The sequence below is a fragment of the Oreochromis niloticus genome, linkage group LG12 (genome assembly GCF_001858045.2).
Source record: "Oreochromis niloticus isolate F11D_XX linkage group LG12, O_niloticus_UMD_NMBU, whole genome shotgun sequence".
In the NCBI taxonomy this organism is placed as follows: Eukaryota; Metazoa; Chordata; class Actinopteri; order Cichliformes; family Cichlidae; genus Oreochromis; species Oreochromis niloticus.
In genome coordinates, this window is record NC_031977.2 from 29,028,379 (window position 1) to 29,046,976 (window position 18,598).

At 39.4% G+C, this 18,598-nt stretch overlaps 2 protein-coding genes across 2 annotated transcripts in view; both read left to right on the forward strand.

The window, feature by feature from the left end:
- The window catches only part of notch1b (notch receptor 1b), a 41,638-nt gene extending 32,093 nt beyond the window's left edge, over window positions 1-9,545 (forward strand). Inside the window, exons 26-34 of the mRNA XM_005473596.4 lie at window positions 229-663; window positions 880-1,028; window positions 3,346-3,556; window positions 3,883-3,973; window positions 4,216-4,378; window positions 5,628-5,926; window positions 6,208-6,355; window positions 6,478-6,575; window positions 6,668-9,545. Of these exons, the coding sequence (XP_005473653.1) occupies window positions 229-663; window positions 880-1,028; window positions 3,346-3,556; window positions 3,883-3,973; window positions 4,216-4,378; window positions 5,628-5,926; window positions 6,208-6,355; window positions 6,478-6,575; window positions 6,668-8,056 (2,983 nt within the window). The 3' untranslated portion in view covers window positions 8,057-9,545. The remainder of the gene's footprint in view (window positions 1-228; window positions 664-879; window positions 1,029-3,345; window positions 3,557-3,882; window positions 3,974-4,215; window positions 4,379-5,627; window positions 5,927-6,207; window positions 6,356-6,477; window positions 6,576-6,667) is intronic.
- A 952-nt stretch (window positions 9,546-10,497) lies between these two features.
- Window positions 10,498-18,346, forward strand: ubac1 (UBA domain containing 1). Its single transcript, XM_003454182.5, is given in 11 exon segments — window positions 10,498-10,986; window positions 12,724-12,844; window positions 12,920-12,993; window positions 13,084-13,191; window positions 13,363-13,465; window positions 13,846-13,954; window positions 14,187-14,295; window positions 14,298-14,462; window positions 14,913-14,999; window positions 15,209-15,347; window positions 15,990-18,346. Coding segments are annotated over 11 exon segments (1,269 nt in total). The 5' UTR covers window positions 10,498-10,848; the 3' UTR covers window positions 16,106-18,346.
- The last annotated feature ends 252 nt before the right edge of the window (window positions 18,347-18,598 follow it).

Consider the following 18,598-nt stretch of genomic DNA (forward strand, 5'->3'; position numbering starts at 1 on the left):
AAAAGATCCAGTTAAATATCTATTTGTCTTGTTTGGTGTACTGCTAATTAGATGCTGAGAAGAACAAACAGGATATAGAACTACAGTGATAAAACTGTCTTTGATAAAACAGTTCATTATTTTCCAGTAGAGCTGTAGGTAGTTTCTGTGTCATATACTTCTTCTTTTAGGCGTCTATATGCAATTGAGAGAGATTTAATTCGGCCTTTGCATCCAATTTTTTTCCAGCCCTCTCTATGACCAGTACTGCAAGGATCACTACGCCGATGGCCATTGCGACCAGGGCTGCAACAACGCAGAGTGTGAGTGGGATGGCCTGGACTGTGCCAGCAACATGCCTGAGAAGCTAGCCGTGGGCCAGCTGGTCCTGGTTGTCCACATCACCCCTGAACACCTCCTCAACAACTCCTTCGGCTTCCTGCGCGAGCTGAGCCGCGTGCTCCGAACCAATGTGGTATTCAAGAGGGATACGAAGGGGGAAATGATGGTCTACCCATATTATGGGAACGAACATGAGCTGAAAAAGTACAACGTCAAGCGTTCAGTGGACTCGTGGTCAGAGGTTCCTGGCAAAGTGCTGAATGTGGTCAAGAGGAGCCTGCATGACTTGGCTGGTGACAGCAAGAGAGTGAAGAGGGAGCTGGATCATTTGCAGATCAAAGGGTGAGAAGGCATTTCTGAAAATATTTCAGTCATTAACCTGCAAATTGTTCAGATCATTTTCTTCCATTGTCTGTCGTTTTATATGCTCATCTTTGTTTTTGGATTTTGCCTTTTCTTTTTTTTTGTCTAAGAAGATTTTTATTTCTTTGCGGAAGCTAATGAGATTTAGAAAAATGATAAAGTCTGGAGTCACTTTGTGTTTTCTTTTCTCTCTAGTTCAATTGTCCACTTGGAGGTGGACAACCGTCAGTGCTTCCAGCAATCCACCGAGTGTTTCCAGAGCACACGTGATGCTGCAGCGTTCCTTGGGGCTTTGGAGTCCAGTGGCAAACTGGATGTACCTTTCACCATTGAAGCCGTTTACAGTAAGTATATTTAATAGGTATCTGGATGACTTAAAAAGTCTGTATGCATTGTTGGCTTTCCAAAAAGTAGAACGCTCTATAAAAAAAATAAAGCAAAAGCAAATTTTGACTGCAGCTTGTCAAATTCTGGACACTTTTTACCAAAGATATTTGATCTAAAGCAGTTGCTTCAGAATTTCATATATTCATATTTTCATATATTGTATGATGAAACTTTTCTAATCAATGTACACTCAATGGAAAATTCTATTGATTTTGTGTATTTTCCATACTGTTAACAAATCACAAGAAAAAACAAAGCCATCATTGACTCCTGTTAAAAACATAGTGGGCCTCAGGTTGTACTGCATATTTCTTTATCAGGCCAAACCTCCACTTGAATACATTTGATTTAGCTTTCAAAACCCAGGTTTCCTAAAATTTCAAAACTTCTAGATTAACATGTAAAAAACAGCATTCATTTATCTCTGTTCATATATCATATATATGAACGTTCATATATCTTTGTTTTTAATGTCTGAGCATTCTTTGAATTATTGCAGTTTAGTCACGATGCAAATAGACAAATACTCACCAGTGATATTTTTGTTAATGAAAAAAACTGGTTTAAAAGACACCATTGATTAATTACGATCCATAACCTTTTACATGAACTACATTTTTCGAACATAATTTTCAGAGATATTTGCAAACAGTTAAGATAAAACAACACTAGAAATACTGGAAAGTCTGGCTTTTCTTGACTGCATTATTGCTCGGCTGTGTTTGTGTGCAACTGGGGAATATTTTGAGTCATTTCCACATACACAGTCCTGCCGCTGGAAATTTTCACTAAAGCTCAAAATGAGTTAATGTACTGCTGAAACTAATCCCCAATAAACACAATCATTTTCTGTCTGAGGAGAATTTGATGCATTAGTGTTTAAGGAAAGTAATTACCTTCTTTTGAGAGTAAACTACTTTCTGTTTTTAAAGATTTGTCTCTTCAGCAGGAATGAATGAACCCTGAGAGTGAGTGGCACAGACAAGACCGACTAGATAATTGTTGGTTTAGTCTTTTTTAAAAATTGGATCTCTTTATAAACGAAAGCATAAAATCGACTACACTCCTTAAAGCTGTATTTGCATACAACATTAGTGTATCTTACACACTGGTAATCATTTTCATTTCAGTGCAAACCCAAGGTTCCTTGAAAAAAGTCTAAAATGTAAAACAGGATTGCACAAATTAGCTTGATTGTTTGTAAAGTAAAATAAATGTCATTAGTAGTATGAGGACTAAAACATGAAAAATCACTGATGGGGTTCTTTAGGGCCTTGTGGTGTCCACACGTACAGAACATACTCGGATAAGACACATGCTCTTTCATGCTCACGCTCAAAGCAAATGTATCCGACGTGGCCTCTGGTCGGGTCCTAACCTTACAACTCTTTGATTGTGTATTTGTTATGCAGCCGTGAACAAATGCAGTTGTGAATCTCTTGGCCTAAACAATGAGTCCTCCCCTCGGTGTGTAAATCCGATGGCTTGAGGCTCCAAAATGGTTAATTGCTGTAAATCAACTCATCCAACACTCCCCCCGCCTCCAAAATCACATAACATAACCGTATCTGTCTGTTTCTCAGACATGTACACATATACGTCCACGGATAACACACTCGCACACATGCACGCACACGCACTTCATCCCAGTGTGAGGGGCTGCTGCAACCTTCACCTCGCTGAATGTAATACCAGGACTTAATGTATCTCTGAGGGTTTAGGTTGGGGGAGTTTATCATTTCAAAATCGTTAGTGGAAAAAAAGAGAAGGGGAAAAATTGATCGGGAGTGTGCTAGAAGTTGGGAGTCTTTGTTATCTCGAAAATCCTAATAAATCCTTCGTCTTTACAGCTTAAAGTGCGTGCAGTAATTTGAAGTTCATTAATCCCCCTCCCTTTTTTCTCTTAAAGAAGAAATGGTAAAGTTGTCTCTTGGTACCCTGGGCTGAAAAGAGAGAGAGGAGGTGGTGGTGGTGGTGGTGTACTTTTCTCCCCCTTTTCTTTTTTTTATCACGCCCCATCCCTTTTTTTTCTTTTTTTGATGAAAAGTGGTTAGCAATTCTGATTATTACTGAATAGATAGAAGCTAGCTTTACAAACGGTGAGGATCGTCAGTCCATTTCAGACACTGGCTGCGTTTTGCAGTGGAAACCGCGGGGCGAAGGAGAGCCGGACTAGCTCTGCTCGAACACTCAGGCTGATCCTGGGTGTCCCGGTCCAGCGGTCCACATCTTGTCCTCAGCCCGCTGTGAACATAATGTCCATTTTCCTACCAGGTGACGTGGAACAAGAGCCTATAGAGAAGTACTACCTAATCTACTTGGTACTGGGCGGTTTAGGGATGCTGGCCTTCCTTGGACTGGGAATGGTGGCTGCCCGAAAGCGCCGTCATGAACACGGGCGGCTCTGGCTTCCCGAGGGCTTCAAGACCACAGATAGCAAGAAGAAGAGACGTGAGCCTGTTGGAGAGGATTCGGTGGGATTAAAGTAAGTTTACATTTATTCGGCGCTCGCTGTCATTTGGTGTGTGTTTCTTTGCGAGTTGGGTGACGGGCCAGTTCTTTAGGAAAAATGGTTGTTACTGGTGATCAGCCAAATTTGGAAAAATGGGATTTTTCTCTGGATCATTAATGATAATGATATAGCAGGTTTACGTGTGAATTAATTGACTTGTTGGGGCAGAGGGGTGTGGTATGAAATCAATCAATGCTTTTGTTTTTTCGACATCGCTACACTATTAATGGTGAGTGGCTTGTATGAGACTGAAGCAGTGGAGTACGAGGATTTTTAAAAGGTTTTCTGCTTCATCACAGGCCAATGAAAAACACCTCAGACATTTCTCTCATGGATGACACCCACACTGAGTGGGGAGAAGACGAACCTTCAGATGCGAAACGCTTTAGGGTAAGAAACTCTGACAGAACAAAAATATAATGATTATTATTATTATTCAATTTTACAGTCTGAGCAACTATTTTCTAAGACATTTAATTCTAGGCTTTGAAAGAATTGTTTGTGTATTTTTAAATGTTTAAAATAATTTTATGATCTTTTTATAATACATTTTAAACTTTTTTGGGGGGTTTTCTAATTCGATTTAAAGTCAGTTTCAGTTGTCTAACCTCCTGCTGTCCCCGTTTTAACAGTTTGATGAGCAGGCTGTGTTGGATGCGGATGACCAGACAGACAACCGCCAGTGGACGCAGCAGCACCTGGATGCCGCTGACCTGCGCATCCCATCTATAGCTCCCACACCCCCTCAGGGCGAGATTGAGAATGACTGCCTGGATGTCAATGTCCGCGGTCCAGGTGGGTTACTAACCATAAATATTATTTATATTAGCGGGACCTTCTGTTATCTTTAGGTCATTTTTATTGCGGATGACTTGGTTGTCTTTATATAAACCATTAAATTACCTCCTGAGCTGTAATTGTTTCACATGTCAGCAAAGCTCTCTTTTTAGGAAATTATGTGTATATAATTATATATAATTGTGCATTAAAAGAAATATATATATATTAATTTCTTTGGTTTTTTTGCTTTTTTTTTTTTTTTTTTTTTTTTGCTTGTGAAATACAGAACTGAAAAGTCTAGGTGAAAGAACTGGGAAAGGAAAATCCCTCGGTAGTGTAAAGCTATTACTGATATTTGAATGGATCAAAGGGCAAAGAACTTTTTGAGTACACATTTCTAGTAGTCACACATTTTTCTGTGTGTGTGTTTTTCTTGTGTAAACTTGTGTATGTGAATTGATTATTATCTTTTCTGGGTGAACATTTCACATTTCCTAAGGATGTGTGTGTGTGTTTTCATGTGTGTGCGTGCGTGTGTAATTGCGCATGTAGGAGCTGCTAAAGCTCCATGTCCTCAGGGTAAAGGATCTTCTTCAAAGCAGCTGGCTGGAAGCCAGATGCCTGGGGGAAAACACTGATTCCTGATCAGATTAATCATTTGACCAGTAATAGGCCTCTGTTTTCTTTTCTTTTTTTATTCTACATTACAAAAACCAATGAAGGCATCAGATGCAAAAACCCAATTTTGTACTAAGTGGCAAATTCCCTGAAGAAAAGCTATGAAAAATCAAAGTAACAGGTTTAACAACTTGAGAGCACACTTTTCCCCCCGTTGCGGATCGATGCACTTGAATCGACCAAATCTGCGAGATCTGGGGCTTGCTATCCTTTTGAAGAGGAGAAAACCTATCCAAGTCGACTGACTGAGCCGCCTCTCACAGTCAGATATTAATGCTTCGTTTTTGCAGCAGTCTAGCTTTAGCAAGCCTTGGCCTCTATCCCTCTAGCTTCGCTTTCCTTCTGAAGCTTCTCCTATGCCGGGGCCTTGATCAGAATCTATTATCGAAAAAGAGAGCGCTGTGATGATTCAACCCAGGAAAAAGTGTCAAATCCACATTCGATTTGTTTGTTGCTTTGTTTTGATCTGCCAGGTGCTTTGAAGTGAACCCTCCTGTAGTTTTGCAGTAGTTAATATGACTGTACTGTGCTGACCATGCAGTGCCTTTTTTTTTTTTCATTCGCTTCTTCTGGCCCTTCCGTGCAGATGGATTCACACCCCTGATGATTGCGTCCTGCAGTGGCGGAGGTTTAGAAACGGGCAACAGCGAGGAGGAGGAGGACGCCTCTGCTAATGTGATCAATGACTTCATCTACCAAGGTGCTAACCTCCACAACCAGACTGATCGGACAGGTGAAACAGCTCTTCACCTGGCTGCCCGCTATGCCCGCTCTGATGCTGCTAAACGCCTGCTGGAGGCCAGCGCTGATGCCAACATACAAGACAACATGGGCAGAACTCCTCTGCATGCTGCTGTGGCAGCTGATGCCCAGGGAGTGTTCCAGGTGGGTTTCTTTATGATTGATTGATTTATTTATTTATTTTTGGATCAAGAAACCCAAAATGCAAATGTGAGCATGGCTCCTTTAAAGTTTTTTTTTTTTTTTTCATCTTAAAATTGTGATGAACATTTTGTGTGAAAAATGTAGCTATTTAAAAAAAACTATTAATAGTACAAAGTGCTATTAATTATCAGGTTAAAATACTTTAAATTTCCTGTAAAATTAATTATTCTAAAGGAATCTAATGGAGCTCAAAAGGAGTAATGTGTTGTATATCTTTGCAGATTCTGATAAGGAACCGTGCCACAGACTTGGATGCCCGCATGCACGATGGCACTACACCCCTGATCTTGGCTGCCAGGCTGGCAGTGGAGGGCATGGTGGAGGAGCTCATTAACTGCCATGCTGATGTCAATGCAATTGATGATTTTGGTAAGGTTTCAATGTTTTTTGCCACTTATGATATTCACAAAAACCTGAAATCTTCACATTTTAGTGCTAAATGTAGTGCAAAATGAATTTCATATCTAATGACCCTGCTCCTGTCTCTGCAGGTAAATCAGCCCTACATTGGGCCGCAGCAGTGAATAACGTGGAGGCAGCCATTGTGCTACTCAAAAATGGTGCCAACAAGGACATGCAAAATAACAAGGTATAGAAATAACCCCCTTTCGGCAATGAAGGAACATTCCTTGTGCATCTGTTAAACTGTTTAATATATTGTCTCCTTTCTGCTTACTTCAGGAGGAAACACCTCTGTTCTTGGCTGCTAGGGAAGGAAGCTACGAGACTGCCAAGGTCTTGCTGGACCATTTTGCCAACAGAGAAATAACTGATCACATGGACCGGCTACCCAGAGACATTGCACAAGAGAGAATGCATCACGACATTGTGCGGCTGATGGACGAGTACAACCTGGTACGAAGTCCTCCCATGCATGGGGGGTCACTAAGTACCACACTGTCACCCCCTCTCTGCTCGCCTAATGGCTTCCTGGGAAACATGAAGCAGCCCCAGCCTCAAGGTCAAGGCCAGAGCAAAAAGGCACGCAAGCCCAGCACCAAAGGCATCGGGTGCAAGGAGGGCAAAGACATGAAGGTGAAGAAGAAGAATTCCCAGGATGGGAAGCCTGGGAACCTCCTGGATAGCTCAGCTGTTCTGTCTCCAGTTGACTCCCTGGAGTCTCCACATGGCTATGTCTCTGATGTGGCTTCACCGCCGATGATGACCTCACCTTTCCAGCAGTCGCCGTCTGTATCCCTGAACCATCTGCAGGGGATGTCTGACCCACACCTGGCTGTAAACCACATGGTGATGCCAAGCAAGCAGGAGCTGGCTCGAATGCAGTTTGACCCAATGCCTCCACGTCTTACCCATCTACCTGTTACTGTCTCCAGTGGCCAGGGCGCCATGAATGGACAGTGTGATTGGCTGTCCAGGATGCATGGCAACATGAGCCAACCAGGTCAGTACAACCCAATGAGAAACAACCCTGGTGGTCAAGGAGGTCTTCACCAGGGAGGGCAGCACGGGATGATGACAACAACGCTCCATAATGGCCACCCAAACAGCAGCCTGACTCAGATGATGACATATCAGGGCATCCAGAACACCAGAATGGGTCCACAGTCGCACATATTGCAACAGCAAGCTCAACAGATGCAGCAGATGCAGAACCTTCAGCAGCTTCAACAACAGCAGCAGCATCAACAGCAGCAGCAGAGCATCCAGCTGCAGCACCAGAACTCAAACACAGCCAACACCCAAAACTTCATCAGTGGGGAGCTCAGTTCTCCAGAGCTCCAGCAGGGCACAGGCAACTCCACCATGCCCATCCACACCATCCTGCCTCAGGAGACCCAGATTATGCCCTCCTCCATCAGCCAGTCAATGCCTAGCACCCAGTTCCTCACCCCACCCTCCCAGCACAGTTATTCGGGCCCCATTGACAACACCCCAAACCATCAGGTCCAAGTACCTGACCACCCCTTTCTGACACCCTCTCCCGGCTCCCCTGACCAGTGGTCCAGTTCATCTCCTCATTCCAACATGTCTGACTGGTCAGAGGGCATCTCGAGTCCACCGACAAGCATGCAGTCTCAGATTGCACACATACCTGAACAGTTCAAATAAAAATCTTCAGACCCAGCTGAGCTGCTGTACATATGTTTTGTTTTGTTTTTTGTCTAAAAAGGCACTCTTGGAGGAAAAAGAGAAAGGGCAACGCTGTAAATGGGATTTTAAAAAACCTTCATAAGCTTTTATACTAACAGCAACATCTGTGTTTCATCCATTCTTTTATTTATTAATGTCTTATTTATAAGCATTGCCTGCCTTCAGAAATTTGTGGGGTCCATGGTGTTATGTCATAAGCAGGGCAGTGGATGTCCTTTATAGTAAGTCTTTTCTTTTAGTACTTCTTTTCTGGAGTGAAGTCGCAGCATACACACTGGGTATTTATTTTCCCTTAAGGACTCTTAGTCTTTGCCTTTTTTATATGGTTTCTCTTGTTTATATATATATATATTTTTGTATAATCTTGTTTATAATGAAAATCGTGATTAAGGGGCATTTTTATAGAGCACATATTAAGTTTCAGTGTTATTTCAGTTATTTGTAAGCATCTGAAATATCAACTGATGGTAAACTGTTAACAGTACATGAATGCCATGTACAGGTCCTGTATGATATGGGAGCTTTTAACCCCCCCCTTCCATAAATATCATGTGATTCTTAGCTACACTCTTTAGAGTCATGTCAATTTCTTGAATCAGTGGAACAGCATTATGTTGCACCTCTAGGTTTGATTTCACTCGTGTGGAAATGGAGTGGGGATGTGATATGTTGTACAGTATAAGGCCATCTTGGAGATTGGCAGTTAAGGCAGGCTTGAGTATCTGCGAGTCCTGTGGTGTTGGAGATCTGGCCCGTCGGCCACAGTGTATGTTTTTGTTCAGAGGGAAAAGGAATCTTCATTTTCTCTCTCCCTTAGTTTGAGCCTATGGCTGTGTTCTTCCTTCTGTAAATATGCCCCTCGTGTCCCTCGTAAGCAAGATTTTGTTCAAGAAATCTTATGTCTTAAGCATGCAATTTTGATAGGTGTTGCACCAATTATCAGCCTCTAAAATGTAAAACAGAACAGAATTTATATTTTGTATCCTATTGTCCCTTATGCATAAATAAATTTGAACTATATACAAATAGACACAATATATTGTTAGGTGGTGTTTTTCTCATAAAAAAAATGGAAAAATAAATAAATATTGAGGTTTTATAAATTGATATTTATTAGCTGTTCTGGAACACACAAAAATCCATTGAGGCAAACGTTTATGTAAGTTAGAAAGTTTTTTTGTTACACTTCAGTGAAATGAAAACTGTTGGTTATGTTCTCAAGTTGTGTCCACCTAAATGTTTTGTGAGATGCACTCTGGTGTAGTTTGGAAAAAGTTCTGTTTTTAAAAAACACATTAGGTTGTATTGAAAAATGCAATATCTGCAATATGTTTCCTTTGTCTTTATAAAGCTATAATTTGCAACAAATGTATTTTCCCTTTTCATTTTCAATCTGTAAAAATGTTTCTTGTTCTAATAAAGGGCACCTGTGTGTCTTGAAATCAGTGATAATTGTCTTTTATTTTTTATGCTTGTGTGTTTATAATAAACATCTAAAGTACAAATCCAGTAAAGTAATCACTGCATTTAGGTTAGCCTGTGATGAGTAAAGCTGAATTTTCCTGTGAGCTTACTTTTATTTCACTGTATGTATGTATGTATGGAGTATGTCTCCATCTGGTGGTGACATTTGTTAAACTTAATATAATTAATTTTCTTTAAGTGAATTACAGCTGCAATATTTATACAACATCGTGAAAATTCATAAGAAGAACAAATCATCTGAATACCATAGTCGGTATAAGCTGTGGGACCCATTCCTCAATTTACTGTGTAATGATTAAGTAAAAACGTAGAAGAAAGAAAAATGCATGCTCAATATGCTCAGACTGGCTGCCATAGAGATACTTAAGCAAACAGTTCTTATTATTTTTCTATAAAACTCTACAACAGCTTATTTTTGTAAACGATCAACACACCTACCAGGATCCAAGGTTACACACAAATTTACATAATAATGGATTATACCTTCTTTCTGATTTTTCTTAGATTTATCGTGTACATATTATTTATTAAAGCATTTTGAACCACTCTTTTGCAACCTTTTTTAATCGATCTATATTAGAAAAATGGTATTAATATAATCGATAAAACAGGGTGGAAAAATGAAAACAAACAGAAAAAACACTCCTCTTATTGGCATTTAGTATTGCCATATAGTGACCTAATTGATATTCTTCTTTTCTGAAGCCTATTTTTAATATTAATTAACTCGATGGGGGGGTTAACTCCAGTTTCAACTTTGTTTTAGTTACCTTGATGTTGGACCGTTGGAGATCAGAGGATCCTTTAAGTGCAGGTTAAAGAAGAAAATATTACGATGTTTCATAATTTTGTTGCAAGTAACTGTGTTTTCTAAAAACAGCTTGACCGGGTTGATTGTATTTTTGGGCCTGTCACTCAAAAGAACTACACATCCCACAATCCAGCGTTGGCGGTACAGTTGGGAGTTCAAAGTTCAAACGTTACAGTAAAAATAGGGTTTTCGCTAGTTACTGCTTGTGTGCTAACAGGAAAAAACAACAAGAACTCGCCTTGCAGAGGACGTGTTTCTCGGTTACCACCGCAGCGAAAACCGACCGAGGAACCCCGAAATGGCCTTCAGCTAGTCGGTGCCCGCTCTCACTCTGTTGTCGGTGGATTTACAGACGACGGCTAGCTGGGTGCTAAGGTTAGCACGCTTGCCAAATAGGCACATAGCAACTGCTGCTAGCTATCGTCACTGGACTGGTACTGTTAAGTCTGCAGCTATGTTCGTGCAGGAGGAAAAGATATTTGCCGGGAAAGTGCTGAAAATACACATCTGCACCATGGACGGCACGGAGTGGTTGGAGGAGGTCACGGAAGACACGACTGTTGAGAAACTAAAGGAGAGGTGCTTGAAACATGTAGGTTTTTTTTTGGCTTGTTTGTGTTTGCCCTGCTTCCTTTTTTTCGACCTGTCACTCCTCTGCCTGGGGTGCTTTACACTGTGCCATGTCCCTTTCGTAAACTCTCAGTGTCAGTATCACTGGCGCTGTATTTATAGTAACTGGGTAGACTTTGCTATTTATAATTTAGCAGGTTGGTTGTCCCAGTAGCTACTAAGAGACGCATGCTACTTTTTAGCCTTTCTATTATTATACAGCTCACTTCACTTCTCCTTCCTTGGGCTATGGCGAAAACTCAAGTAGTGGTTTGAGTTTTGGTTTTCGTGTCAGCCCAGTATATTCTTAAATTAATTACTACGTCTCTAAAACTTCATAAAGTCAAAGCTTAGAGTTTTTAGATGAGTCATGTTTTGTTTACCCAACCAATCCTGAATTTTTGATGACAAGGCAAAGAGAGAAAGCAGCTAATCCTCCACATAGGGAGACTGTTTTTACTCTATTTGTATCTTTGGTTAAATATCAGAGCTGATGTAGTTAATTGGTTAATGCTGATTAAGAGAAAACAAATCAAACCCATTTTAATGCATAAGTCATATAGGCCAACAGTACCATTGCTATAATCTATATTAAAAAAAACAAAGTACACTGCTTTCATAAAAATTTGTCAGAAAGCAGAAGCAGATGGTACTATTTCTAGTTAAAATAGTTAGTTACTAGTTCAATTATTTTATTTTTTTTAATGACCAGTCCATTTACAAAGCAGATAATTAGCACACTGTGACATGTACAACTTAAAAATTGTGTTTAAGTTTTTTCAATCCACTGTTTCTGTGTAGGATCTTGGTCATCTAGATCATGGTAGACGAAGGAGCATGGAAAGAAAGCAACTTGACTTCTTTAAGTCTACTGTTATTACATGCATATTACAATACACAGCCATCTTAATGTATATAACTTGTATAGACCTAGAAATACTTAGATTTTTCCCTGTATTTTCACTCCTGTGTAAGCTAGAATCATCAGGAAAAGAATGGAAGTTCATTTTATTAAAGTATTTGAATAATTCATTATTTCACTGCAATTTTAATGCTTTGCAAAGCCAAAATGGATCCTTTGCCAGGCAGGTTCAGGTCCCTGGGCTCTACTGTTATACAGCCTTATCATGCTGGTCGTGATACTCATCTAATAGCTTATATCAATACCAATACTCCTTTCTTTTTGCTTGTGTTGACAGTAAATAAGTTTTAACAGTTTTAAAGTCATTCACCTCTTCATGAAACTATTTTTGAAAGTAAGTGGACATTGGTATTTGTTGATTTACTAACATCAGTCAGCCAGGCTAAGTAAAACCTTTGGCTGCTCCTTATTTCCCAAGGGATCCCCACAGCACATGTTTGATTTGGCATAGATTTTTACACAAGATGCCCTTCCTGATGCATCACTCACATTTATCCAGTCTGGGGAACTTCACTACAAGCACACTAGCTTGTGACCACATTAGGCTGGGTTAGTTTCTCATGTATAACCCAGATATGTTAACCACTTGTTGCTTTTTCATTATTGTAAAATTTATGTGTCATTGTTTTTTGGGTTTTTTTTCCTTTTTCTCCTCTGTTAAATAACTTTTTCAAATGTCTGTCATTATTGGTCCTACTTATAACAGTAACTGAATGATATTTAAAACAAAGAAAGTGATTAGTTACAATGAGTTATCTGGTTGTGCCTGAGTTGTTTTGTTTTGTGCTTAATTTGTAGTGTGTACATGGAAGTCTAGAAGATCCCAAAACCCTTACACATCATAAACTTATTCATGCTGCTACAGAAAGAGTCCTCTCTGACACAAAAACTGTTGCTGATGAAAATCTCAAAGATAAAGGTATGTAGCGTCTCTCCAGTTTTCCGCGGTTTGCACAGTTTTCCATGAAGCTAACATGTTTAATGTATGTTGTAGATGTTTTGCTGCTCATAAAGAAAAGACCGCCACCAACCCCTCCAAAGACGGCTGACGTTAGTTCAGAAGACAAGGTAAGTCCTCTGTCCAGATTTTGGGAAGATGTCCTGTTTTTTTTAACATGCATATATTTTATTAACTGCTGTTTATTCTGTTGATCACAGAAGAAACAAGAAAACAAAGCTCCAGATAAAGATGCTATTCTGAAAGCCACCGCCAGCCTATCCACACGCCACACGGACCGTACTGTTACGCAACACAACATCAGAGACGTAAGAGAGGTTTAGCTTTAGCTTACAGGGTGTACTGAAATGTAGATAAATCACAATAATACTTTAAAATATTGTAAATGAGAAATTTACCTGCACGTTTATAAACTGTTACAAAGACAGCTTGTAATTACTTTTTAACATCCTTGTATATTGTTGTTTGTGTTGTTGCAGTTTCAAACAGAGCTCAGAAAAATCCTGGTTTCTCTTATTGAAGTCGCACAAAAGCTTCTTGCCTTGAACCCTGATGCTGTCGAACTGTTCAAAAAGGCAAATGGTAAAGTGGAAAATCCCTTAAAACCTTCAACCCATTTTCCAGTGGAAAAACTGGGTCTGTCGCAGCACCATTAACTTGAATTCATTTCTGCTGTATTATTTTTTTTTATCTTTCTAAAATTATTGATTCAGCTCTGCAGTTTCTCTCAGGAAAATTATTGCCCACCTGAGTTTTAACATTTACCAAGTCTGGGGTTAGGGTTAGGATTGTGTTTTATTTTAGCCACATACTAATGGGCACTTTTTAGAAACTAGATGTTACCTTTTATCTGAAGTCACACACATTTATTTTGGCAGTGCAGGTTTTCTGTATGTTTGATTGTTCCAAACATTTAGCTGTCAACCAAAGATCTTTTCTCTTTGTGTGTCTGTGTCTCATAGCAATGTTGGATGAAGATGAAGAGGATCGGGTAGATGAAACAGCCCTCCAGCAGCTCACTGAGATGGGTTTCCCTGAGAGCAGAGCAATCAAAGCTCTGAGACTGAACCAGTAAGGCTGTATCTATAGTTGTATTTGGAAAAAAAAAGAAAAGAAAAAAATATATATATGTCCCCGTTGCAAAATATGGTGAAAAGATTGTTATCCAGTGGGCCAGATGGCATTACTTTGCAGGACAGCACTTTGGAGAAGTTTGCACTGATACCAAGCTTCCACGAAAGGGTCTCATAGGAGTTGTTCCTGATCTTTGTACCCTAACTGTAGTTTTATCTGATCTCCTTAGCATGTCAGTGACCCAGGCTATGGAGTGGCTGATTGAGCATGTAGATGACCCCTCTGTGGACACGCCACTACCAGGCCAGGACTCTTCTGGGGCAGCAGGAGCTACGGCAGCTGCCACCCCAGGCCCCCTGCTTCAGCATCTGCTTCAGCCTCTGGTCCTAACCCTCACCGCAGCCTATCCAGCCAGTCGAGCACAGATGAGAGCAACAAGCAGGATGAACTCACAGAGATCTTCAAGAGGATCCGCAGGAAAAGGGAGTTCAGGCCAGATTCAAGGGTGGGTGCAATTTTAGCTTTTACACAAGAGTTCAGATTTTACAAATCTCCTCTCAGGGTTCTCATCGGCTGCATGTTATTTGAGTTATTTGATATTATATTTTGCACTACCCTAATGTATATTACTGTATACTGCTATTCTTATTGTATATATTGTTTATCTTATTCCTCTGTTCCTCTGTCTCTCTTGCTACATTGAGCATGTGTATGACAAAAGAATTTCCCTCGGGATAAATAAAGTTCTTCTTATCTTATCTTATGTGGGACAGGGCCACACTTAAACTTGAGTGATATTCTATTTTGATGGAAGTTTTTTTTTTTTGTTTTTGGGGGGGGGGGTTTAACCATAACTTGTTCACATCTTATTAACTAAGTTTTGTGTTCCCATGATAGTTGCTGGAATAGACAGAATTTTAACTGTATATATATATTTTTTAAATGAACTCTGCAGGCGGTCATTGCATTGATGGAGATGGGCTTTGATGAAAAGGAGGTGATCGATGCTCTGAGAGTCAATAACAACCAACAGGATGCAGCGGTAGGTTTACACATCGTCAGTAGTTTTATTATTAACGAAAAAATTTAACAGTTAGCTCCCTCCCCCCAGTAATTTCTGAAACCTTCCGAAAACAACAAGTCCAGTAACACTGAATACCTGTTTCACTTGTTTTCAGTTAATTTTATACTTTGACTTCCATAAAGATTTTAATTGGTGTCCTTTTTGTTCCTTACTGTGTATTCCTGCAGTGTGAGTGGCTGTTGGGAGACAGGAAACCTTCTCCAGAAGATCTGGACAAAGGCATCGACACCAACAGCCCGCTGTTTCAAGCCATCCTGGAAAATCCAGTCGTCCAGCTGGGTTTAACCAATCCCAAAACTCTTCTAGGTATAGTCTCATTGAGTGTAAAAGCCAACGTAGTGTCCTGTTTTTGAAAATTCTCCCCTAAAATAATATCAAAAACTTTTTCAAATCCCTATATTATTGTGTAGTTTTAGGAACTCAAACATAGTCTCATTCTGTAAAATGAGACAGAAAAACCACCAGCAGCTGAAAAAGATCTAGCTGAGAGGGCCAGGAAAACTGTTCAAACAGTGTGAAATCATTTTTATTTCATTCACGTGTATATATGGTTATTTTATATTATGTTTTGTTGTTTGTTTGATACTAAACATCCAGGAAGGCTTGTGCTTTGGTTTTGGTGAGTGAAATTCTGGTATTTTATTAGTCTGTTACGTTTTTCTTGATATCTGTCCCTATAGGTTAGCTAATAACCCAACACTCCACTCGCTTGTTCAAAAACGGTGACTCCTGGCTCCAAACAATGATATATAAAACATAAAGAAGCAATGAAGGCACTAATGTTTCGGCTTTAAGTCACTGAGCCCAAAACCAGCGGTTGACATCAGTGTCCACTTAAGGCATATGACATAGAAAGGCCTGTCTTCACCAGTTGACAGAAGAGGGGAAAGATTTGTGGGTTGGGGGTCTAGTATATAACTCACGAATATGCTTTGTGTTTGTGTGCAGCGTTTGAAGACATGCTGGAGAATCCTCTGAACAGCACCCAGTGGATGAACGACCCCGAGACCGGCCCTGTCATGCTACAAATATCCAGAATCTTCCAGACCCTCAATCGCACATAGAGCCTCCTGGTGACCCCCCCATCCCGCGTATGACTGTGGCAGCTTCGTGTGTATGTGTTTGTGTGTTTGATCACACTGAGGCGTACGCTTGCATGTATGAATGTGTATGTATGTGTATGCGTGAGCGTGGGAGAGACACGAGTATTTTTTTTTGCCTTTTAAAGACAAAGACAGAGGAGTCAAAGTATGAATGAAGATGTTACACATATAACTATTTATAACAATACAGTAAAAACACTTATACAAAACAGATGTTAACATAAAGTTATTATTACAGTAATAATAATAATATAAATTAAGATTTAGTATGTTGTTTTTACATTTTAATGATAACAATTTATAGGTATGACAGACATGATTTATTTTATATAATTTGTCCACGTGTAAAAATGACATCAGACATCAATTTAATGTTTACACTTCAACAGAAACTGTTTTCTATGTTTTGCAATATTTAAAAATCAACTGCAGTTTTCACTGTCTCTTTAAAATGTTCCATCAGTGGTGAATGTGTGGAAGACTTCTGTCAGTATCACATCTTCTTTTTCTTCTCCCTCTGTTTTAATCAAAAATCACTGCTTTATAATTGAGAGGAAAAAGTAAAGTCAAAGAGGATTTTTAAAAAGAAATCTTCATTGAGCTTCTTCAAACATATTTATTTGACTTTCTTGCCTTTTAGAGCAAAACTGTACACTAAACCGTGTCTGTCATGTTTTTACAAGAAGATTTTATATTGGGCCTGTGTGTGTTTACTGTCGATGTGCTCATGAATGTCATATTGTCATGTTGCTCTTGTCTGGCACTTCCTCACCTCTATGAATATCGCGTACCGCAGCACTAGTACAAGAAGAAAGAAGGGTTTGTGTGTTGTCTCAAAAGCATGCAGTGGTAGCGAAGAAGTGAAGCTGATCACAAGGTGGTTGCCTTTTTAAACTTAAATTTGAATGATGAAGATGCATGCTCGCTTCATGCTTGAGAGGTGTGAGTGTCTTCAAACATATGTGGAAACAATAGAAGCTGACATGCAACCAATTTCTATGTTTTGATTTGTTTGTTTTTTCCCTTTTCTTTTTTTCTTCCTTTTTGAGAGCAACAAACATTTATGCTGTCAAACCAAAATGTCACTGTATAACCTGCCTTGTCATTAGATGTACCCAGTGAAAAAAAACAAAACTGTATTTCTGTGCAATAGCAAGGACTTCTGTTGACCTGTATAGACATATATTTGAGTGTTAGAGATGTGTGAATTGCAATGGGTAGTGTGTTAATAATAGCCTTTGCATTGAGTACTTAAAGTCTCCAGATACATGAAGGAGAGCATTGCCTCTCCTTTTTGTACAAGAGGTTTAAAAACAATATGGAGGGTGGTGTGTTTTGCCAAGTTTTTGAGTGTTTTTATTCAATATTTAAAATGTGGTATTGATGTGACTTTTTGCTCAGGGAGGCTGAGATTGTTTTTCTAAACTTGTCGCTATGGCAAACCTCTGCTTTACCCCTTTCTAGTTTGGCATTTGAGAAATGGCTTTAACTAATCTGTGTAGAACTTTACCTATGAATAAGAGCACCACATCAAATGGTTTGGTAAATGCAATATTTGAAAATATTTAAATGTTTTTAGAGAAAATTGTCTGGTTGAACTATCTATTACATTATTTATATCAAAGCCAAACTAGTAATGTGTTCATATTTATAACATTTTTAGCAAACCTTGAAGCTAATCTACAAATGTGAAAAAAATATAATGCTTCAAATGTTGTTTTTACAAACCATCATTAAAATGTGTTTATGGACTGGTAGGTCACAGTGTGATACAAAGTGATGCAGCATGTTTGAGTCTATGGAAACCTTTCTGCACACTTTGCCCAATTGGAAATCTGTCATGGCCATCGTGACCAGTTGTCTCACCACCTCCATGCTTTGCATTGGCATGCATACCAAACTATCTTTCCCTCTTAATATTCTGATACGAACATTGGGAGATTGTACGCTTAAAGAAGAAAAATGGCCACAGGAAATGCTGAAAACGGTCAGCAGGAACCGGAACGAACAAAGTGAATTTTATTGCTAAGGGGCAGTGAAGAGGGAGTTGTTGGAGTCTGATTATTGTTTCACCCAGCCCACGTGTCGGATTGTCCCAGATCAACAACCTATGCAATATGCTCACAGTCTGTTCGTTCAAGCAGCCTAATGGCTACTGGCATCTAAATCACTATTGCATTAAAATTATTTTTTGTGGTTGTATGTTGTGTTTTTGTTTCACAGATTCCATTCAGCAATCCCACATTGAAAGTCAATGCAGAATGCCGCCCAGCTTTAGGTGGATGGAATTAGTTTACCTGTATTACAGTACATTACATTTAGTTACATTTATAAATATTGGAGAAAATATTACTGTATTTTAGTTTATCTAATATTTGTTCATTTGCTTTTTTCTCAGCCTATTTTTTTTAATGTATTCACAATGAAAGTACAATGAAACTTTCTTTAAACTGA